Source organism: Agelaius tricolor, unplaced genomic scaffold (assembly GCF_023055355.1).
Source record: "Agelaius tricolor isolate 1412-34295 unplaced genomic scaffold, bAgeTri1.0.p SCAF_8, whole genome shotgun sequence".
Classification (NCBI taxonomy): domain Eukaryota; kingdom Metazoa; phylum Chordata; class Aves; order Passeriformes; family Icteridae; genus Agelaius; species Agelaius tricolor.
The window spans coordinates 47,290,771-47,315,260 of NW_027269268.1; the positions used below are offsets into that span (position 1 = coordinate 47,290,771).

Sequence of the window (24,490 nt, forward strand, 5' to 3'; positions counted from 1 at the left end):
ATGTACCATCTTTCTAAAACTGGGATCATACATCTGAAAAAAGTAAATACACTGAGTTAAGATAGTCTAGGTGTAGATGTATATGATTAGAAATATACAGTCATTTATTAATCACTTATAATTTTTATCTTTTAAATGTTTATACATTTCTGTATTTTTTGATAACCAGCAGTGTCAAAAACAGTGATCAAAAAGTGACTAGGACAGACACATGACAACAACCTGGATGATTTTGGTCAAGTAAAATTTTTCAAAGCAGCAGTTTGGAAAAAGATTGCACTGGCCATGTTGTTGTACTCTTGATATTAAACCTCTGTTAATAAATTACAGTTCTCTAGTTTAAGTATCTCTACCCAGGAATTTAAGTCATTGGTGAATTTAACAGTTGCAAATACACACATAAATCATGCTAAATGGCAGGCACTCCCACAGGGTGCTGTGTGCCCCATGTCTGTGCACAGGTAGCAGTACAGGGCTACCAGGATGTGAGAATATGTGAGCTGTGCTCCAGTTACAGAACTGTTGGTGAAACGTGGGCACCTCTGGAGACAATTGCCCACAATTCCACGTGGTGTCATACAGAGATGAGTTCTAGGGCACTCCCACAGTGAATTCTGGGGAAAAATGTGTCTCACAGTTTAATTTTCATTGCAGGGAAACAGATTATTAAATTCACGAGCAAGCAGCACCAGTGAACTAACCTTAATTTTAAGAACCTTCACATCTTGCCTAGAGGAGTTTGTGCCTTACTGGGTTAGGGATAGGAGCTATGACATTTCTAGTCAACATATTTTGAGAGAAAAAAAAAAAACCAACAACAAAAATAATCTGTAAAATTCAGTTTCTCCTGCATATCTGTTTTCAGGCTAAGAATTGCTATTATTCTATTGTAGAAGTTTGAAGGAAATAGCATCAGTCCATCATTATCAGTGTATTGATGCTTCATAGCTCTTCTTTTCATGACCAGCCACTTTAAGGACTGGTAATAAGTGTTTCCTACTGTGTAAATAATTTTAATCTATTAGACTAACTAGCTTCTTAATGTCCATATTAGAGGTTGAGATTTTTTTCCTTTACCTGTTTCAAACTGCAAATAGGTACAGAATTCACAGAAATTGTTAAAATATTTCATCTTCATGATCACCTTTAGTGTTTTGACACAGCATAGGCTCAGTTTGCAGCATGTTTTCTCTGTATTAAATATTTTTTTATCTTAGCTCATGAAAAATCACATTGAAAGCTGCAGTACTGATCAGGAGATCATTACAGCAGTAACTGCAGAATAAAATAACTGCAGCCACTGGGAATGAAAACTTCCATGCTGTTTTCTCATACTGTGAGAGGATAAACCAATCCCCTCACCTCTGCCCTGACCATAGTGTCAAAATTTTAAATTAACTGCCAGAAGTGAGTACAGAGCTATACTGTTCTCCTCAGTTACTCACTCCTCTGATATTACTTTCTCCTATATATATTATTTTAGTTTTGACCTTAATCATATTACTGCAAAGCCCATATGGCTTGCATTGAATTCTATGAGCTTTTTGTGTGTTAAAAGTAGCAGAATTGTCTATTTACTCAAGGCTTTTACCTTCAAACCAATTAGAAATAATACATCCCTTTATGTTTTTTTAAGCAACATATACATCATCATTAATTACATAGGTGTGGACCTATGCAATTATATAAGTGTATAGTAAATTTTGCAAATCTTTACTCAAACAAATAAGATAACTGTAGATATTTCTGCATCATGTCTATACTAGAAGAATTCCTAATAAAAAATTCTTTCAGATGAAAAGATTTCTTTCATGCTCAGGTAAATACAGTACAGGCATAGTGTGATACAGCAGACACTGCCAGCTGAGACAGCAAGCTGCCCATTTAAAGGCTCAGGTTTGGTGCTCAAACTAAAAATGGGAAATTTGAGATCCCATCAGATCCCAAATTGCATTTTATTTTATGCATTTATGTGCACTATGTTTCTGAGTTGAGCTGATGGTTAGGTGCTACAGGATAAAAGTGTATTCATTCTTATTATTTGTATTAAAAGATTTAGACATTTCTTGAGATAGTCATTTAGGTCCATCTGACCTTGAGCTGAAACTGGGTTGTTTTGTGTATTCACCAGAGCTGCTGCTCTCTCAGAGGCAGAATTTGTCTGCTGAAAGTTGGTTGATTTTTTCAGGCTCTGGCTGAGTCATCCCTGGTTTTTCTCATTTCTTTTTCATTTCCTTCAATGTTTCACTCATATACAAACTGATATTTTTCCCTTTTATTTACACAGTTTAATATCCTTAAAGCTTCTTGCTTGCTGTTCCCAAATACAAGCACATGCTTAAGATGGCTTGGGAACTGTTCTACATCATGTCTCCAACACCAGGACTCAGTGCAATGGCAGCAGGGGGGATAACCAATGATTGTCTGGGTGCCTGTGCCCTTAGCACAGGACCTGTCAGTTGTGTCTTTCATCTCTTGCCCCATCTGTTTTGCACTCTGGCTGTAGTGGCAAGAGCCATCATAGAGCAGTGTTTGTGTTTCTGTGCATGCAGTTGAGATGAAAAGTGCAGGAGTTGCATAATGTGTCAGCCAAGCTGTGCCTCTCTCAGGAACATAAATCAGGTACTGAGCTGTTTTACAGGTGTTAAGTCTGCCATTTGCAGCAAATATCCACCCAGGCAATGCTTGCTCATATCACCCATTTTTTATAAGATGGTTGGTTTGGCCTCACAGGAAGATACTCCAACATGTTCCATTGCAGTAAATAAGGGTGATGCTGTTCAGCTGCTTTATAGCACATGAACATTAGCTATTCAGCCAAATTAGTCTTTAAAATGAGAGTATAAGTAATAGTTATATTTTATATATGTAAAGTGCCACATACTAAAGGGAGACTGACTACACATCATGGTTGGTATTTTACTACTCAGAAAAGGCAAAAGTACCAGACTGGTTATCACAACTGCCGAATTCATTATATTGGAAAGCTCAGCCATGGAATTAGAAGTCTGCCAGAAAGGACAACAAAAGATATCTTTGAGATTTTATTTTGGTTTCATTTTGTTTTCCATCTTAAAATTCAAAAGGAAATAGACTTAAATTCTTTAAAATATTTTAACATTAAAATTTTTACACACCTTCTTTTACCTTCTGTTGTTTCAAATTAATAATCTGACACATCTCTGTTAGATGATTTAAGGTGGGTTATAAGAATATTACAAGAGATGCACACAGACAAGTAAATCCCCTGTATTGGAAAGATGCTGGAAAGATACAAAGACAAAACAATTTTGTTGTCCTGTTCAAAAATTCTGGTTGCCCTTTGCGATTCATGGTGGCTGCAATCTGTTTGGCCTTTTCCCATCAGCATTCTGCTCTAATGATGAACTCTGCAGCATGTACAGAAATTGTTCTCAAGCCTCTGTTAACAGTCCTGATGATATATTTTTTAGGTTTCCTCTACGCTCAGAACAGTACCAAACGCAGCATTAAAGAGCGACTTATGAAGCTCTTGCCCTGCTCGGCTGCCAAAACGACATCTCCTGTTACTCAAAGCAAGTTTTATTTTTCATTTTTTTCATTTGATTTTTTTTTTTTTTTTTAGGTTTGCATGCATCAAAAATTATACTTTCATTAACTGGTCATTTGAGAGGCGAGATTTCTGCTGAAGTAATCACATGGTTTATTGAGGTTTAAAATGTAGCGCTGCACAGATTTGTGTATGCAGTAGGATGGCAAGAGAACAGTGCCACAGTCTGCCACACAGGAGCTTGGCAATTGCAGCAGAGGGGAAAACCAAAGATTATCACTTGGCACTTATGATCTGCAAGTTAGTTGACAAGTGATTCCATTAAATTTAATACCTGCTCTCCATGTATTCGAGAAGTGGTAACTTTTTGGCATTTTTATGCACGTGACTGCGTGTGCTTGCTATCCAATACACAGGGGGTACCATCATAACTGGTCTGGGAGGAAAGGATTGGCCCTGCAGGTTTTGAATATAGAGCTTCAAACTATTTAGGGAACAGGACTTAAACCTGGTGTCTGAGAGAAAAAGAAATGTTGAGATTGAAAAGAATGTGAATGTGAATATACAGGAAAAGCACACTGGTATTATACTGAATGTCCTGATAAAATCCTTCCAGAGCAAGTAACAGATTAATATAGAGGGGCAGTGGGAGTAAGAGAGAGATCAATACATAGATACATATATATTCCTAGATAGAGATTAATTATAGTAATAACACTACAATGTCTTCCTATATAAATTGACTCCTATAGCAGATTTTAAAATATCTCTCTGGATCCAATTCAATTTAGATTAATTTGACTGAATTCTAGGCACTAATATGAGCACCTAAAACCAGAAGCTGAATTGTCCAGGTGTTGCCTGTATAATCTTCTGATAAAGCATATCAGTCAATCTCAGGAAGAAAAAAAGGCCTGCAAGAACAGTTCCCCACGTCTAGTGAATTTAGGACAACCAAAAGCAACTTGACTAGAAAAACAGCCCCCTACTAATGTCAAGACATCACAGGTGTAGATCTAGGGTTTCTTAATGCTATCCCCCTTCACTGTCTTTCATATGCTCTTCCGTAGAGAAAACTCTGGTGTTTGCTTTCCACTTAAGTATTTGAGATGAAAAGGGATAAATTCCTGGATATACACTGATTTATTTATTTCATGGTGTCTTCAGCTGATATGTTTTAATTGAAAATAAGGTATCATAAAAACTGCAGTTACTGTTGGGGCACTTGTTAATAACTCTTTCTGGATAAGTTACTTTCAGCTGCATGACCTGAACAATATAGCCCTAGACAACAAAAGGAATCAGAGAATCACAGGTTTGCTTGAGTTGGAAGAGAGACCTTTAAAATCATCTAGTCTAGTCCTTCTGCACAAGACCAGGTTTCTCAAAGTCCCATCCAACCTGAACATTTCCATGGATGTGGAATGAAATAGATAATGAAATAGAATTAATAGAAAGTTTGATCTGTTTGTTTGAAGTTGCTGTGGGAGTGACACATCCTTATTCATTGCACATTTCTATGTAAGGTCTTCATCTGCACAGGTAACAAAATATATTTAGAGTCAGTCTCAGAAACCTTGACCATGTCAAACTTCTATTTTCCTTACTGAAAGTATTCTACAAACCAGAAGAGAGGTTGAACTAAAATGAATATCAAATATTTCCTATTTGAGAACCAGCAGTAAAAAAGGTGCATTCAATAATTTTCTCTGCAATCTCCTCCATAAATAAGTGCTACATTAAGTAAGAATGTTATATCAAGTGAAAACTCTGAATAAGATTATCATTGTAGATATACACTGTAATTATTCTATTTTAACATCATGTGCTATTTCATTTCAGCTAGCATGAAAGAAGCAACATTATATTGTCCTAGGAATGAAAACAGCACAACTTGCAATAGCAATCACATGATGTGAATTCCTTAGAAATTATCAGGGAAATATTTTTAACTATTAATTTATTGAAATATACATAGCCTGAATTTGCACCTCTGCACTTCTATCAATATGTACTTACAAAGGTTATCTAAAAATGTAAAATCTTGTCTCAGCATTTGCATTGAACATATTTCAGCATTCCTATTGAAAAAAGCATGTGAAAGAACACTTTGTGTGCTCTAGTCTAGTAAGTCTAAACTTTAAACCATCATTCCCTAGATATGTGCATGTGCTAGTACACTAGGGCAGGGCTACACTCAATGGTTTTGAGAAATAAAAACTGCTAAATAGTTATTAAATGGTTAGGGAGGCTATAATGTGTAGGGAAATGCATGTGCACAATTTTTTACAGATATATAGATATAAAGAGTACAGATATATAGAATACATTTGTTTTTTGCTGTGTTTTTGCTTTGTTTTTGCCATCTTGTTCTTTAATGAATAATGAAAGGTTCAAAGTATATCTCCTATGACATTTACATTAAAAATGTCTTTACTATTTAGTAATAAGAAATCTAATTAATTTAATCAGTAACAATATTTTGTTTAGTACATTAATGAGGGATTGTGAACTTGTTTCTGGTTTTCAGTTGACATGAAATTTTATTTCTATGGAAAAAAAAGTATTCCTAACTGATCTAGGCTGAATAAACCAAGGAACTGAAATAACTAATGCCATAGAAATCATTATTGTTTAGAAATAGATAAAAATAGAAATAGTAAAAAGAGATTTTCACCCACTTTCCTGCATATTTTAAAGTATAGATTTTTCTGATTTTTCTTTTCCAGCCTGTTATCTAGAATTGTGAAGAAAAAAATTAAAAACCAAATGCCTCATGAATGCTATAGCATTTTAGTCATCACAGTTGGTTGATTTTAAGGAAGTTTATGATTATCATGCATTTTTATTATTTCTAGCTATAAGACACTAGAGAAGTGGAGTGTAAAGAATGTTATACTGAACCTTTTCATTAACATCATCAGCCTACTGCAGTCTTCTACATGCTCACTGAATCATTTAAAGGCAATAAAAATGTTTACTGCTAAGGGTATACTAAATATTGTGCTCAGCACATTGTCTGGCCTTTATCTCTAGCCTCACATTTATTATGTGTATTCATTTAGCTTCCAGAAAAAATTGTAGATGTTTCTCTAGGTAGCCAGATGTTTTACAAATGGGTGCTTAGAGAACTCATTTCAAGTTAAGTCTTTTTCTGTCTAAAAACAAAACCCATTTAAATCCCATGTAACCATTCAAATATAAAATACAAGTGAGCCTTCAACAATATTTATTCTCAGGTTGATTTTTTTGCCAATTTAGTCTAAGTACCTAGTGTTGAATTGTGGTTATCAAAAAAAAATCATCTGGATCACACTGAGATCATCCTCCTGAGAAGAGTGCTAACAGCAACATAATTTTCACAGGAGAAAGGACAAAGCCCTAAATTTTGTGAAGATTTTTAAAAATAGTTTATATATTATTAAATATCTCTTTAAAGAGAGATATTTAATAATATATAAACTATTTGGTTGTTTATTTTTTGTTTAGCTGAACTGTATCTTCTGATGCCAAATTTCTCCCAAGCAGCTGAAAGCTATTATTTCTGCTTTATAGCAGAACAAAAATTTATGAAACTCTAGGCATAATACTACTTTAGTAGAGTATTCTAATACTATGTGTTTATGAATATTGAACCAAATGAAACTTTATTCTAAGATTAAATAGTCCCACATTCTAATGAAATAAAATATGTATCTTCAACATTGTAGAAGTGACAATTAGGCATTTGTATTGTTATATTGGTATAGTTCCTATAACTCCTAAATCAAAATAAAGCAGTAATTTCATTTCATTAATCTGGCTAAGTTACATTTAAGGCTGCCAGTACTTAGAAATGGACACACACCTTTTTATTTTGATCACAAGGGACTGGCACTCTACTGTTAAAGTTCCTTTAGCTGTTTCATTGAACGTTCACATTTAAAACTCTACCTAGGAAAAAATGCATTGCTAATTCTCATTGTTTTAATCTACACTTAACTGTAAACCTTGAATGTGTATATCCACATTCTTACTTACCTAAAGAAGAAGTCACTAAAACTATCATGTTCCCCACTTAGGCTGCTCACCCTCAATAATATTTCTCCTAAAGGGTCAGTTGTATGATACTCAAAGTAAGATCTGCTGCTGTGTATGCAACACCAATTTCACATGCTTTCCAGAAGACAACTTCACAATAAAAATCCCAGCCTGATACAGTCAATTCACATCCATTATCTAACTGAAGGAAAATTTTCAGTTTTCTGGACTTGCTAAAGTTTTATTAAATTGTTTCCTTTGGTCAAAGAGTTGTACAAAACAAGAAGTCATACTAAATGTATCATGCATGCTCTTGCAGGATGTTGTCTTTCCAGTTTATTGGTATTATTACTCATGAGATAATATGCAAACTACTGGATCATCACTGCTGTTCACTATTCTTTGCAGCCACAGAAGCAGATGATAGACATCCTTTTCCTATGAGTTCAAAATGGACTCATCGTTTGTCATTAAAGCTGCAAAAACAAGTCTTAAAGAGAATGTCTTTTCTTTCTTCCTCCCTTTCCCTTTCCTTTTCCCTTTTCCCTTACCTTCCCCTCTTCTCCCCTCCCCTCCCTTCCCTCTTCCCTCTTTCCTTTTTTCTTCTCTGTCTTTTTGAAAGGGTTAAAGTATTTTCACTTCCTGTATTTCCTATTGAGCTTTCCTCCTCTGTCTCTTGTATTCTGCAGACACTGTAGAAGATGAAATGGAAATGGCCACAGTACGACATAGACCTGAAGCTCTTGAACTGCTGGAAGCACAGAGTAAATTCACAAAGAAGGAACTTCAGATCTTATATAGAGGTTTCAAGAATGTAAGCACTTCCTTTTTGTATTTGCAATCTGTTTATGGGATTGGCCACTGCAGTCTCAGCTATGTAAGAGTGACTAGCAGTGCAGCTCATGAGATTCAGTAGCTAAATACTGCATATCTGATCAGATGAGGAAACAATCACTCTGAAACAATTGGTCTAAAGTCATTAAACTATTTAATGAACAAAAGATGCAAATAGAAAATAGAAAGCATCAAGGGGAGAATAATTATAACTTAGTAGGAGAAGTTAGTTGCTTATTCTTAATAGAGTAAGTATAACTTACTTACTTTGTTCAAAGACAAATTGAAAGTTGAATTGAAGTTGTTTGTCTAAGGATGCAAAAATGGAAGAGTCCTGAAAAATCTGGTCAGTAAGAAGAAAGATTTTGATTTTTGTATTCACAGGAGCTGTCACAAGAAGTAATTGATTTCAACTGCACTAGATGACTTTTTTATTTGATGAACAGCTGTAGATAACTTCATCAGTTCTACAAATCTATAAACTTCTAAGATCCCTTTACTAGGATCTAAGTGATTTTTTTTTTTCTGAAAATGTGTGATGTAGTGGCAGGACCAATGTTTTATTTGGCAGGGATCCCAACTGAGGACCCCAGTCCATGGGTGTAGTCTGATTCATTTTCCAGTGTGTACAGCTGCCCTGTAGTGCTGGGCTTGGCTTTGACTTGTGAGGCATTCATGGTTAGTACAGCAAAGAAATAGAACTCAAAAGATGTTAGCAAGTAGTACTGAACTCTGTTTTCTTAAAAATATACTTTTTCTCTATTTATTTTACTATCCTTTATCTCATTAGAAAATTTGTGGAATGTTGGATGCAGTTAACATTGGACAAAAATATTAAATAAATATTATATTAAAAAATAATAATAGTATATTTTAATCATCAATGTTTAATTTTAATCTATAATTTCAGCTGTAAGTTTTGCAGCTGTGCAGATGCTAAATCTCCTGCTAAGCTGAAGCTAAGGATTAATTTAATTGCATTTATCACCTTATAGTTTATCTTTTCTTTCACCCCTCTTGGGTGAAAAGGGACGATCTCTTGCCCATGGCATTTACTACTCAGATGAGTTAATAAAAACACAGTGAAGCTCCATTATGGAATCAGAGAGGATATCTTCAATAGCTTGTACAAGAAGTGTAAATCTTGCAGTTCTTAGCTCTCCTGCATTCTGTAAAGAAAGCAAGACATGCAAAGGGTGTTTTAAACACATATTTTTATCAAAAGCTTACAATGCAAGCAAGAGAGAGTCACTTAATGTGTCCTGTCTGTATCGTTCTCAGTTCCAGAAAGTATATAATGTTGGCATGTTAGTGATTAACAGTGATTGCTCTTAAAAGCTTTTCATTTCCTCAGGGTTCCAGAGAACATTCCCCTGCTAATGACAATATTCTCCAGGCATTGCAAATCATGATCTAATGTCCCTAATTATCTAAGGCAAAAAGGTGCAAAGTATAGTGGATAAAATAAGCCTTCTGTCTATTTCTCAAGAATAATTATTTTTAGAGTTTCAGAAACTAAGAACCTTGATATTTTTTTGCATAAAATGAAGTATGGAGAATAAGAATAGGTTATAAAGAAATATTTTAATTGATACCTTTTTTTAGCATTTTCTGAAAAGAGGAATTCCAGCTCTTCATGTGCTTTTTTGTTCCAAGATGTAAGTTCTACTTACATCAAAGGAATGTTGATGGTAAGACATGGTAATACATTTTTATCCATATGTTTCATTTCCTTATCAGTACACGATAATTCAAGACATACATGTATAACATGTCCTTGACTAGATGATAGAGTTAATGGACATGAACTTCAGTGGTTTTGTGTATAATATCATTGCAAAGTTATCAATTATGATCTAAAATGCTGTAAATCATGCCCAGGGCTAGTGACTGTCATAAAGATAAATCAGTTTAAAGTAGTATTCTTTAGCCCAAGCATTAGATTTCAGAAATGGATGATTTCAAACTTTTTGTTGAGTTGGAGTTTGTTTTATTTCTCATATTAACAGTTTCTACTGGTGCTAGATCACAGCTCTCTAATCCCTTCAGAGAACTGGTAGGACTAGTCTACCTCAGCTCTATGAGCATCTTGTCTAGCTGATCAGTTCACCTTTCCTGACACATATCTACCTTTTATTGAATATATCTGGAGTGGCTTTGGTGGGTACAGATCCTCAATGGCACTGCAATGTCTCCCATGGTCTGTGCTTGGACTGTGTCCCCCTTACAGCGTGCTCCATCATCTTCTGCTGCCTGCCACCTGCCTTCTGGCATTGTCATCCAGCTGAGTGCTGTCCTGCCAGTATTTCCAAGCACACATAAGCCAGTGTGCTTCACACATCTGCTCGTGTACCAACTTCTCCTGGGTGCCACCCAGCTGGACACTGCCTTGGCTTTGTTGGGCATGAGCCAGCAAATGTGCCTGTCTATGCAGGTAAGGCAGTTCTGCTTTAGGTAAGGCACTTCCAGCAGGTCAAAGGAGCCCTGGAAGCCACACCAGCCCCTCACTCAGCACTGGTGAGGCCACATCTGAAGTTCTGTGGCCTGTTCTGGGCCCTCCAATGAAACAAAAGTATGGGCACACTGGGGAGAGTCCAGCAAAGGGTCACAAGCATGTCTACGGGGCCGGAGCACCTCTCCTGTGGGAAAGGCTGGGGGAGCTGAGACTGATCAGTCTGGAGAAGAGAAAGCTCAGCAGGGATCTTATCAGCATATATAAATATCTGAAGGGAGGGTGTAAAGATGGAGCCAGGCTCTTTTCAGTAGTGCCCAGCGCCAGGACCAGAGGCAGTAGGCACAAAGTGAAACACAGGATGTTCCCTCTGTACATCAGGAAACATTTTTTCACTGTGAGGGTGACTGACTACCAGCCCAGATTGCTCACTGGGTTTGTGTCATCTTCCTGCTTGAAGATATCCAAAGTTACCTCTCTGGACATGGTCCTGGGGATCCTCTTCAGGACAGATGCAGGAATGTGCAACCAGATATCTCCAGAGATCCCTTCCAACCCCAGCCATTCTCTGAGTCTGTGATATTCTGTTTAATCATTCCACTAAGAAGGAAATTATTGAAAAGATTTAATGAAAGACACAGGCACACATATTTAACATGATGTCATCAAAATCTGGTGCAGATCCTACCTCTATGCTTTATGCTTGTCACCTGATATTTGCCTGTCTTACTATCTCTTGGATAATTCAGTATATAAAGCAAGATAAATTAAAGCATGAACTTAAGTTATGATAGTTCTGCTGATGTTGTGGTCCTGTTAGATGAAATTAGCAGCATCCTACAGCACATTAGTACTAATTGAAAAGCTTTTGTCTATAGAATCTCACTCCAGCCTGCATATTTCCCTGAACCCTGTTGAGTTTTAAGTCTCTTCTGAGATAGGGATAAACAGAACTTTTCACAGCTTACCTCCAGTTATTTGTTATTTCTGACTTCAAAATGCTTACAAGTAGTTCTGGCTGACTTCAGATAAAAAAAGAAGTAAGATACACCTGCATTTCTGTACTGTTGATGATTACAAAGTTTGATTTTTTATCATCAATTTGATTTTCCACTGAGCACAAATTACATGCAAAATCCAGGCAGAAGTAGCACAGGATCTCACAGAGCATCTTTGTGTGTATGTAAACACCTGAAAGCTTTAGAAAGTCTCAGATCACATTGCAGTAGAGCTGATGCCCTGTGTAAGCAAGAGCTAGAGTATAATTGCAGAGAATGCTCAAAGATGATTGAAATGCCTGTGGGACAATGGCTGTTTTGGTAGAACTCAAAGTCAACATTTAAAATGAAAGGGAATATACACAAAAGAAAATGTAAGAAGGTGGGATAAACACCTTCAGATGACATAACAACTACTATATGGAAAATTATGAAGGGAGAACTTATGTCTATATTAGGCAATTTAGCCATTTTTAAGCTTCTATACTACCCTTGAGAAATGAGCTTAATATAAGCCCTAAACCCTTCTCAGACTGAAAAGGTTGTACCCAGCACTCTGGCTTTACAATATTCCTGTGCTGTTGTTGATGAATTGTTGCTCAGCTGCCATCCCAGTGGGACATTTCCAATTTGTATTTGGCTTCCTGTCATCCCATTTCTTGTAAATTGAAATTGTGATTGCTGCAGTCATTAACCTTTCAAACCAATAGCTCTGTGGCAGTCCTAGTACAAGTGGTACTTCACAATAACTTTTACAGACTATCAAGCATGGACTCAACATGTGGTCTTTCTTTCTCTTCTGTCCATTGATAGATCTCTCCCAGTTTTAAAAGCATCCATTTAAAAAATACCTAGATAATGCTTTTGCTGTACAAATGATGCTCCTGTGCTAAATATAAATGTTAAAAATATTTTCATTTTGGTTGGTCATTCTTGTAAAAACTTTTGTAGAGCTTTGTGTTGTGAAACTCCTGGACTTTTCCAGAAAACTGAAAGGATTTTTCATGAACCTTAATTTTACCTGGCTGTATGTCAGAGAAAATGTAAATTGAAGTCATAATTGCATAAAAATGTCTGTGGACACATACTGGAGATTTAAATAGGCAGCTCCACACCTTTGACATTTATTGGGAATTTCTAAGACACTTTTCTTCCCTTTTGCAAATGAGACAAAGAATGATAGTAAGAAAATAAATCTGACAATGTTACAGCTCAAAGATCAGTTCCCTCATCACACCACCCATCTATGTACATAAGTTGAAATATGATCATTTATTCAGAGATTTTTTTATTTCAGTTATGATTTGATGGAAGCATTGCATCACTGTATGTTGCATTTGTGAATCTCACAGAAAGATAAATGGAAGCTAGTTTCAGAGGTGATAAAGCTCATTTATTGATTGTCTGAAGCATTTGAGTTTTGTGTTTGAACATTTTCCCATGTAATTAGAGTTTTTAAAAACAAAAGAAAAATTATAAATTTTGTGAAAGTAATTGAGATTTAGAAGAGCAGAATTTAATTAGTACATGGAATACAAATAATTTTCACTGTATAAATAATTTTTCTGCTCCTCAATTATTTGCTTAACAATGAAGATAAAAGATGGGTGTAAAAGGTGCATTTTGCAGGATATGCACTAACTTTGCAAAAGCTGAAACACCTCAATGTAGTTTTGAGTACCAAAGCTAAAGTTTTCAGAATGATTAAACTTTTCTTAAATATTTGTATGCCTGATATTCTAGGAACACTATATACACTATTTGTTTTTTTCACTGCAATTGGAACCTACTTGGTAAGACAGAAGGCATGAGAAATGTATCTCAGTGTCCTAGACATGGATGGCTTTCAGCTTTTTGGCTGTGCTATTTGCACAGCCTCTGACCTATGGCTAATAGAGATATACAGTTCTGTATTTCACTTCTGTCTTTCAAATGTAGTTTCTAAGATGATCAATGTCTTGATTAGAAATTATTTAGTACAAATTGAAATCTTGTACTGACAGGGGATATAGACATTTGACTATTAATGAGATGAAAAAATGGGCATTGCAAAGAGTTAAAATACCTCTGTGATGATCCAAAACAAGAGATTTTGAACCTTCATTCCATTTTCCTTGCTTTCTTACTTAACCTTTTCCACCTACTCTAAAGCATGACAAGGGACAATGACAAAATAATCCTCTTAGTTTATATCTCTGGAACATGGTATATTATGAAACAAAAGCTTTCATGCTACATGAAGTAATATTTTATCTTGGATCAGCTTTCTCTGAACTGACTGTGTCACCTATCTCACAGAGACAATAGGATTGTTCAGTTCAGACTGATCTTCTGTTTGTTGTGATCACATCCAGTTCTGTACTGAACCTGCATGTTTGTATTGCAATGAGTAAATGCAGAGTCAAGATCAATACAGACCAGAACAGAGAGGAAAAACCCCAGACTGAACATGAGTGCAAATGGCACTAATGCAAGAATATTTTGCCCCTGACATCAGTCCTCCAATGCTTGTTCTTGTAGGTGAAGTAGCTTAGAGCTTCAATATGCTTTATAACCTCCCATGTGGGGCTTGAGGACGGCAAGGAAGATTTTTCATTTGACCAGCAGTCGGTGCAGTTGCTTTTCTTTGAGATTTGAGGACTGTCTGTACAAGTCTTAGGGCTTCACAGCAAGCAGTCTTAGCAAGATCTTTCCAGATGCAGAATATCTGACCCAGCAGAAGAGAGCCTAGAAGAAAATATAGATCAGTTAAAGGTTTCTACCTGGTTTCCTTGGCTAACATGAATCAATACTAAAACCATTTGAGCTACATCCCTGTCTGACTCTGAATATCAAACTGGGGGTGCTCTACTGGGCATCAGTGCATGAGACATTCCTATTGTGCTGAAAGCTTTTGCAGAGGTGCTGACCCTTCTGCACAAAGCAGTGTTGGACCACCAGTGTTGTGGAGGTTGTACACAAAAAGTACCAACAACTTGTCCTTTCAGATAGACATAGGGATGACAGCTGAACAGGTTGTGCCTCAAGCATATAAACCTGCTGAACTTTGAGCCTATAAATGCCAATAAAATGGAAAAAATAAATGGAAGTTCTAAATCTTGAAAGAAAATCAGATAGTAGTAATTCAAACTGAAAATTAACATTCCCCAATGTTAGAAAACTCCTGTGCCTTGTTTGTCTTAATAAACAATAGACAACAGCATAATGAAGATCAAGAAAGTAAACCTAGAAGCTAGATACCTTGTGTGCTGTCAACAGACAGATTTCTGTAAATCTTTTTCTCTCTAAGGCATCAGTAGACATGTATAAAGCACATAGCTCACATCTCCCTTTTTAAAGCTGAGTTCTTGTTTTCCAGTTGTGCCTCAGATTAATTGTTTTATCAACTTTAGATGACTGAAGAATAACTTTAAAATAACCAGCCCTTGTCAAGGAAGCATTTTGTTATTAGGCATTCACTTGTTAGGGACTTAGAGGGAACTCTTCCATATTTCAAACAAGGCTATGTGAAAATCTTTTAACAATCTCAGCAATAAATAATTCTTACATTCATCATATATTTCCTTTGAGTGTTAGTAAAGAGACTTGAAACATTTCAAAATTTTTTCAAGTAAAATAATTTGGAAGTACAGTTTGACAGACCTAGAGTAAAGTTGTCAGCTGTCACAAATTTACAGATCTTAGTGTGTTCAGCAGAGATATTTGTTTCAATTAGTCTCACAGTTACTAGCAGAGATGAAAATCCTCTCTCTGAAAGTTAATAATGACCTCAGTCCCTGCACTTCTATTCATCTCATGACTTGCATGAGACACTTCATGTTGTGCTCACTAGGGAAAAAATGTCATCTATCTTACCAAGGACTGTTTTCATAATAATGGCTGCTTGCTCATGAACTATCTCTTAAAAAGGTAGGTGCCAAATCTCTAATTAAGAAATGTACAAAAAGATTGTGACTTAAATAGCCAATAGTAATAGTAGTCTAGAGCACCAAATGCTTCCAAAATTCTTCTTTAAAAAAAAAAAAAAAGAAAAAGGGAAAAAAAAAGTCCACATTAGATTTTAGTGGAATTTTATTGTTCTGTATGTTTGTGTGAGCCCCTCCTATTTGGAACTGGCAATACCCTGTGCTGTGCTCTGGTGTGCTCTCCCTGGGGCTCACTGGTGGCAGGCTGACACCTGAAGCCCAGTGCAGACCTTCTGCTTTACCAGCCAGATGCTCAGTGTAACTCATCTGCTGGAAGAGCTGTTTTCTACCACATGAGCTTTTATGTGCATCAGTTTGGAACATAAATGTTTATGTACTGGAATACGAGCGGCCAAATGTCGTCTTTGGCTACAGCTCACTGCAGTCACTTTTTTGCAGCATTTGGGCTAAGCACTACAGAGCCTGGTATTTGAGTTATGTGCAGTGGTTGAATTTTGGTTTCTGGGTAATCACCAACATTAGAGAAGTAACTTTTGGTGCAATGCAGCTCTGATGGTGTTGTAACTTAAAAATTTAGTAAGGACACACCTCTTACTCTCCTTTCTCTGCCCATCACCTTTTCTTCATGAGCTGCAATGCATATTAACTGTAACTGCTATAAACATTTTACTTTATAACACACAGCTCAATGTAAAATTGTTCTGTGAGAATATTTATTAGTTGAGACAGCAGCATTCAAAAATCCCTCTACCTGGCTTTCTTGCTACCAATTTCCTTACTTTCAAAGAATTTGTGTACAAAATGTTACCATTCCTTATTTAATCTTGTACTAAGTTATCTCTCTGTTCCCCTCCAATTCAGATACAGCATGTGGACACATGTATTTTTGGGTGGGAATCCTAAGCCTGCAAAATGAGGGGAGAGGGAATAAATATACCTTCTGGTGAAACTTCTTGATGGTGCAGTTCAACCTTTTGGATGGACTTGATAGATAAATCTTTTTTGTGCTGGACTCGGGTATCTGTCATGGATCCCAGGAATTTCCAAATGATTTTGGATCTTTATATTTTTTTCTACTTTAAATTTCTGATCAATGTGAACAAAATTAGCAACATACAGGTTTTGTCAGAAATAAGTGAAACAAATGAATGTCATTCCTTTATTTCAACAGAATTAATTTCTCTTTACAAATGTCTTTAGATAAACATCTGTGTTAAAAATAAACACTGGTAAATCTTCAAATAAAATAGCAAATCACAAGTGACAAAGCCTCAAGGTCAAGTCTTTCAGTGTCAGGGAAGTTTATTACAAGTCTTGGGTCAACCTGCGTTTACCTTTGAGTGTAAGTGTCTGACAGAGCCTGTATTCTTTAGATCAGCTGGACATTTGTGCAGTTGCACTTCAGTTATGTGAATGATTCTCATATTAGCTTTCAAGTAATGGAATTTATTCAACCCAATGAATTCCATTGTGAAATATTCTTAAAAGATCTTAGATACGGTGAGTGTCAGAGAAGAAATAGGAGCCAATATCTCAGAAGACAGCATGATTCAGTAAACACAGCATGAAACTAGAAGTCTAAAGACTTCAACCTTTTTGCTCTCTGGCTGGCTTATTAACTGCCACACACCTTTAAAAGCCTTAACTATCATGCTAAAAGCCTTCTGGGTTGCCTGAGACCATTATACCAGTGCATCAGGGCCTGCGTGGGCTCCACATTGACAGCTGCCTAATTTAATGTCTCTGCTCTGACAGCCAAAACCTTTCAGAGGGTCCCTGGCTCTCGGAGAGATTGCTTCTCAGCCAATGATCAAAGCCCCCTCCAACACGTCCTGGGAACAAAGTGGGGATACCAGTGGGGGGGCTGGTGGCTGTGGGAAACTGAACTTTCCCAGGGGCTGGAGATAGCAAAGTTCATCCCTAGAGGAGAGAAAAATGAACCCTGGATTCCTTGGTGTTAAGAGCAAGAAATGTGTGGGCAGGGTGTTTGAGGGAGATACTTTGCCCCTCAATGGCCAGGCTCCATATCTGTCAAGTAGAAATCACAGTAAATAGTAAACAACTATGAGAAATCACAGTAAACTCATGCCTGAAAAAACACTGATCTAGGAAGCACTTTATGTGTACTTTATGCATTTCTAACAATTATTTACTCACTCTATTTATGCATCTCTGACACTGTGATCAGCTTCACAGTGGACTCACGAAAAAGAACAGCTTTTCAAAGTGAACTCTCAGTGACTGAATATTCCAGTATCTGTGTCTGACATACTACTACAAGCAATTATAAATATCAGAACAATAACATGATTATGATTTTTCTGGTGATTTAAAATGCCAGCATTAAGCACTGTATTTAGATGCACAGGCTACCAAGTCAGCAGTCTACTTCACTGAAAAAGAGGCATTGTACCACCTCTGCAATGGAGCATAAGCTATAACAGCCTTAAATTCTTATTTTGTTCTCAAAACCAGTGTTTATGGAACAAAGACAAATTTAATGTGCCATAAACTTAGCAGACTGTGCAAGAAGTTTTTATGTCCAGCAATTTCAGCCTCAATGTATCTCCATAAGGAATGATACAACTATGAGAAACAAAATCTGTTTTTAGGCCTAAACTGATTGACAGATGACTTTTTTAGATGTACCTGATTGTCTAGTTGTCTCTTTTTATTCTTCTTTTTATTCTTCTGTTTTAACTGAGAAATATCTTCTTTTTTATTTCTCTATGTTGTTCATGTTTTCATGAAAATATGCCAGCAAATATCAATCACCATTTGTATAGGTTTATTTGAGTATTCAGTTCCAATGGTTTGACATATGCTATAAATTTTAGATATGCTGTCAAAAGCAATGTATTGAGTATCTACATATGAGGAAAGGAAAGCTCCAGAACAGTCTAAAGGAGATTCATATAGCTTATTTAGATATTTTGCTGTGCTAAAAGAATTATCAGTTTGTATGGCTTTCTAAACTTCAAATTCCATTCTGATGCTTTTCGCATGTCTTTGAATTATAGGAATAATATCTCCTTTATAAGCAGTAATGATACATCCTCCCTTGTCTTTTGGATCTGTTACCCCTCCTTCTCAAAAGGATTTAGATGTATGGCCACAAAGCCCACTCTGGTCCTTCCATGATTACCACGAGCAATAGAGCCCTTGTGGCCAAGTGTCTTCTCCTTGTCAAGGAGACTCTGGGGAGACCTTTGTGCAGCAGAATAAAAGTGTCAGTGCTGGACTGGGCAGGCACAGAAGTGACAGTGAGCTTTTGGTGCTTGGGGAGGGGACCGTGTCTCAGACACTGAGTGCCAGAGTTCCTGTAGGATAAGGCATATTCCCCTCTCTGTGGACAGGGAAGAGGCATTTCTTCCCACAGACCACCTCTCCCTCTCTCACCCACAGCAGCCTCAATTCACATCATTGCCTCAGTTGTGTCTGATTTTCCCCACTGTACTTGGTGAATCAGCTCCAACTTATGCTAATGTCAGGCTCAGTTTTATAAATATTTATGCAGGTAAGCACATTTGTTCTTCTGTTTGCACTGCTGGGGCCCTTCTCCTGAGACAAAATGTTGTTAGTAGTGGAGAAAGCAAAAACCTTTGTTAAAGGGTAAATGTATTACCATATAAAATATAAATAATGAGCACAGTGTTTGATTTTCAGTGTCTAAACCAGTCCCCATTGAATTTTATGTTCTTTGCCATTTCCACAAGCTGTAGGCACTGAAATTCCTTGGTATTTTCATTGTATTTAGCACTAACCAAATATTGACCTGTCTGATTTTACCATTGCACATCTTTGAAAGAAACAAAGAACAACTGCTCTGAAAAATACTGGAATACCATGACTTAGAACACACTTTCAACCTGACTATCTTTTGTGCAGTCATGTCTCAGGAATGCGAAACTAAGTGTTCTTACTTCATTACTAAAATGAAAATTAGTATCAAGGTCCAGTTGATTGAGAAGCATTTAAGACAGGATATAGAATATTTTTTTCACCCTGACATGCTGTTTCTGCTTCATAAATTCCTTGAGCTATATTCAGGCCTTTCCATTTTCTGATATGTCTGTGGTGCAAGTCCACTAACTTTTAGCAGAAGGTTATTAGTACAGCTTCTTCCTCAGCAAATCTTCCACTCTCCAAGGATAAAGGAGCTTCTAGGATAAACAAAAGCACCCTCATGTAGGAAAAACAAAATGAATGCCTCCATGATTTTAAAGAATGGAATTGACCTACCTTAAAATATTGCTTTTAGGGACTGGTAGTGTTCTCAATTCTGCTCAAGAGAATCACTTGAGTAGGTCTAATGAAATACACCCAAGGGATCAACACTTGCTAATATGGAGCTATTCCTCTCCTCTCACCCAGGATTTCATCTGATTTGAAAGGATTTGATTAAAAGAACTCACTTGGGAATGTGTGAAAGGCAGTCACTGAAGCAGGGCTCACCTAAATACTGCTTTTCCCAAGAGGGTGAGCACCTTGTGTTTGCCAAAGTGTTTACAACAAGCTGCACTGCTGAAGTATGGGTTCTGCTGCATTTAGTTTAATTATATTGCCTGCTTATTTGTCAAGTCAGGATTGTAAAATGCCATCCTGCAGTGACAAGTAAGGTCAGAAACACTAAGCACCACTCAGATGCCTGGGACTCATCCATGAAGTTTGGTGTTTCAGGCTTTTGGGTGAGCTTTTAAGTTCAAATCTTTAGCTATGTTGTTTACTGTTGTTCTACTGCCAGCTAATAATAAGAATCTAAAAATTTCACTAGTTAGTGAGCATTGCTAAACAAAGAATGGCTCTGATTAAAAGCATTTGCTGGCACCTTGCCTGCTGAGTTGTGGAAGCAGCCAAAGTGTTGATTGTTATTTACTGTGTGAAGCCACACATGCTGGATGTGAGCCAGTTCCTTTATTTCTTCTTGTTTTCCTCTGAAACTGCCATAGCAAGTAGGGGGTGGAAAGAAGCTTTTGTTCATTAGAGTATCCTCCAGTAGGAGGCTTAAAATGTGGTACATCTTTGCTGTGCCACAGGAAAACATTGTATTTCTTTTACAGGTAGCTAAGTAGAAGCAAGTTTTGTGTTTTACCTGATAAGACAAAGCTTGAAAAGAGTTTTTACATGTATTTCACCAATGGATGTCAATGGGGATGCTGTCAAATCAAAACTGCTACAACATTCCTAGAAATGTTGACTGTTGCCACTGAGTTTACAGCTCCTGTGACAGAAATGGAAATGCAACAACCTGAGGTGTTCCCTCTGTGAGTCTTTAGCTGAAGTAATCCTACTGTACTTTAAGTTAAAGAGGAAAGATTGAAAGGAAAGTTCTCCCTTTAGAACCAGTAATTAGTGCTCTCTGTTTGGGTCTGCCTTCTTTCTTTTGAGTCTTATGAAATAGCTTAAGCTTTACACTGGTAACCAAATAGGCAAATTCACAGGAAGATTTAAAAGTAGGGACAAAAGACTTTCTGAGGTAACTGTCCCTAAACATTCCTACCCATTTCCTTAACCATGACTTTGTATGTCTTACATCCCATAGAGCTTCTATAAAGACTGGAGAAAATATTTATTTCCCACCATCACTATTAGCTCTCTAGGCTCACAACTGTATTCAAGGATGCAAGACTAGAGTAGATTCATTTGTATTCTGATCTATAAGGATTGATTCTGAAATAAATAAAAATAGCAAAATGTCTTAGTGAGATATTTGGGCCCTCCTGAACTAAATAAATCTGATCCAAGATATAATTTTAGTTACACATATTTCAAAATTCATCACTTTTTTGTTACAATATCTTTCTATATGATGGCATGGAAGTATGTCTAAAAATGCAAACCAAATATTTTTTTCAATAAACAAGAGGTCTTGTGAAAGTGATTTTTTTTTAGCCCACTCCTGAGAAAACTAGCATGAGAAATCAAATTAAAAAAAAAATAAAAACAAAAACTAATTCCATTTCAAGAGACAGGAGGTTAAATTATTACCTGTTCCTTTCCTGATAACACAAAATATAGAAGTGAAAATTGAAGTTAAAAGAACCAGTGATTTTCAATATAATTGAGTTTCAATATAATTGAGTTGACTTTTAATAACATAGGTTATTTATTAGATAAAATAAATGAAGATCCATCGAACTAGAAATAGATAATTATAAATATACCCATATGTATACCATATATTGTTATACATATTAGGGACAATATTCCACAGATGAAAAGCATATTAATTCTGGCCTTAAATTTTTCATGAAAACTAATTTCCAGTAGTGTAATAAATAAAAATTTAAAACCCTCATACCACCTTTTATTTTGATATATTTTTTATTTACAATTTTTTCTCTCCAAATGTCTTCATGTGTCTTACACATGTTAATATAGTGGGATTCAACTCTCCTATGAATTAGGTAAGGCTTTGAGCCAGTACTCTTGACTGGGCACCCAATGCACATGTGTTCAAAATTGACCTTTACCCATCCCTTCCACTGGAGTCTCTGCTCTTCTTGTCTCTGCATGTTTCTTGGTACTGAACAGCAGCTCCTTCAGCAGCCTTTCAGAAGAAAGGCAGGTAAGGTCTGGATTAGAGCATTGGCCTGGGCAGACCCCAAAATGATAGGTGTAAAGATAGAATAAAACAAATTGTCATCCTTTGTGAGTAGTTTGAGACACTGTCCTGCCAATCATCCTCCCAGTGCTTTGACAAAGTGGCTTTTACAGCAGGCAAACAGCAAAGCTCAAGGAGAACACAGAGTTGGGTGAATAATCTCAAAAGAGCCAAGGCAGGTATCTCTTCTGTAGTCACTGCAATTATCTCATGTGCACTGGTTTCCTAAAAACTTCCTCAGAGCTCCCATTTGATGTACTGACGTGCTGAATGATAAATCTATACAAAGGAAACTAAGTGTTTCTGTCTTTCAGGTAGTTTCAAAGAGAGGTGTTTAAATGCAGGAGCCCTAATACTGACAATGTAGCAGTCCAGAAGCCACCAGTTCAAAGAAGCTGATCAGAGAAATTATTGTCTAGAATACAATACAGAGACATGGGGGTTTTCCTTTTACTTCACCGTAGAAGCAACCCCTTTAAATTTTACCAAAACCTAATGGACAATACTTAGCTTGTATTTCCACCTCTGCGAATTTGTTGCTCTCTTGGGGACATCTAGGGCAGGAAAACAGTGGCTCTCTTCTCCCCACATAACCTTCTGTTATTTCTTCTTCTAGAAGCATTTAAAGAAAAAGAAAAGAAAAAAGAAAAGGAGCAAAAATACAGTTGTCTGTGATTTCTTAAAATCTGTATTAATGACTAAAAGTCTTTTGAACTGTCTGACTATTCCCATATTTTTTCCAGTCTTAATTTCTAGTGCTTTGTTCAGCCACATTTCAAATATTTCAAGAGAGAGGTTTTTCTCTGAATTAGGTTTCTGAGACTGCTTCACAGGCTAGTGCATGGCATCTCTTTTAAGCATATCTTTTGAGATATTTTTTATACTACACTTGTTTTATTTTTAACAACTTCAAAACCTTCTCTCCCCCAGACACCTCATTTTGTTTGCATCATCTACTTTGAAGTACTGGTAGAGTAAGTTCACTTTTATTAGCTTCTGCAGGATTTTTATCCTGCTCTTGTTTCTTCTATGTTGGCCAGTAGTGTGATCAGCTCTCCAGAAATGCCACACAGTCCCTTTTCACAAAGATAATTTCTGATATGTGTTCTATGTTTTTTATTAAATAATCCAGTACCAAAAGTGAATCCTGTATTCTAAGAGTACTTTCAAGACAGAAAATTTATCACACTTGCTCTCACTTCAAAATAAATAGGCTATGAAATCTATTCCTGATGAATATTGCATGGACAAGTTTATTTATATTTACTACCAGGAAATTAGTTACAAAATTAAAAATTTATTTGGTTTTTAATTTACAATAAATTACCAATTTATTTATTCTTGGCATGAAGCTCTAAGGTAGATAAAAATTTCACTTTAGCCCTTTTGGTATTTAGTAAATACATCTTTAATTCTAAAAGTATTCTCAAGTAACATGGCTACAATACTCATGAATGAATGTATTGGATTATAGAAACTCATTAAATCAAATCAATGAAGTAATTACACTTCTTAGGGGGAAGTATCTGATCAGATTCAACAGCATGAATGAGAAGGAGGCTGAAGGCAAATTCCTAGAAGGCACGTGCACATAGAACATATAAGTACATGCAAAAAGAGAAGACATTTAAATCAATGGACATGAACATGTATCTATAATGAAGCAGTATAAAACTGAAGCAGCAGATGCAGCATGGGATGGGAAATTATTCATGCAAAATTCTATAACTGAAAGATATTCAAAGTTGCCAAAACTCCAGCTTTATCCATCATTAAGAATTGTTATGCAGACAAAAGTCTGAGCTTTGAGTTCATTTTTCCCTCATTTTTTTTCTACATTTCACTATTTTTCTGGTTTTGTGTCTTCTTGGTTTGCCTCTTGTCTGAAAAGGATGTTGATTAGGTAGTAAAGAAGAATCACCTACTGCAGTATTTTAAAAAATACTGAAGGAGAATTGTCTTAGAGAGTTGTCTGAGGCTAAATAATTTACAGGGTTTGGAGTGGTTCATAAGACCATGTTCTGGAGGTATAATTTCCCAGCAGCGAAATAGGAAGCAAGAGAGATCATCAAAAGGCAGAATCATATTTATTATTCTCTGTCTGTCTGTTTATATTATTTTCTCTTT

At 36.3% G+C, this 24,490-nt stretch overlaps 1 protein-coding gene across 8 annotated transcripts in view; it reads left to right on the plus strand.

Moving 5' to 3' along the window:
* Positions 1–24,490, plus strand: part of KCNIP4 (potassium voltage-gated channel interacting protein 4) — a 388,682-nt gene that overhangs the window by 339,574 nt on the left and 24,618 nt on the right. For 6 of the 8 annotated variants that reach the window (XM_071432624.1, XM_071432620.1, XM_071432619.1 and 3 more), the window contains one exon: positions 8,239–8,363. In XM_071432624.1, the coding sequence (XP_071288725.1) occupies positions 8,239–8,363 (125 nt within the window). Of the gene's footprint in view, positions 1–3,452; positions 3,555–8,238; positions 8,364–24,490 lie in introns of all 8 variants that reach the window. The other 2 variants (XM_071432618.1, XM_071432625.1) reach the window with 1 other exon arrangement.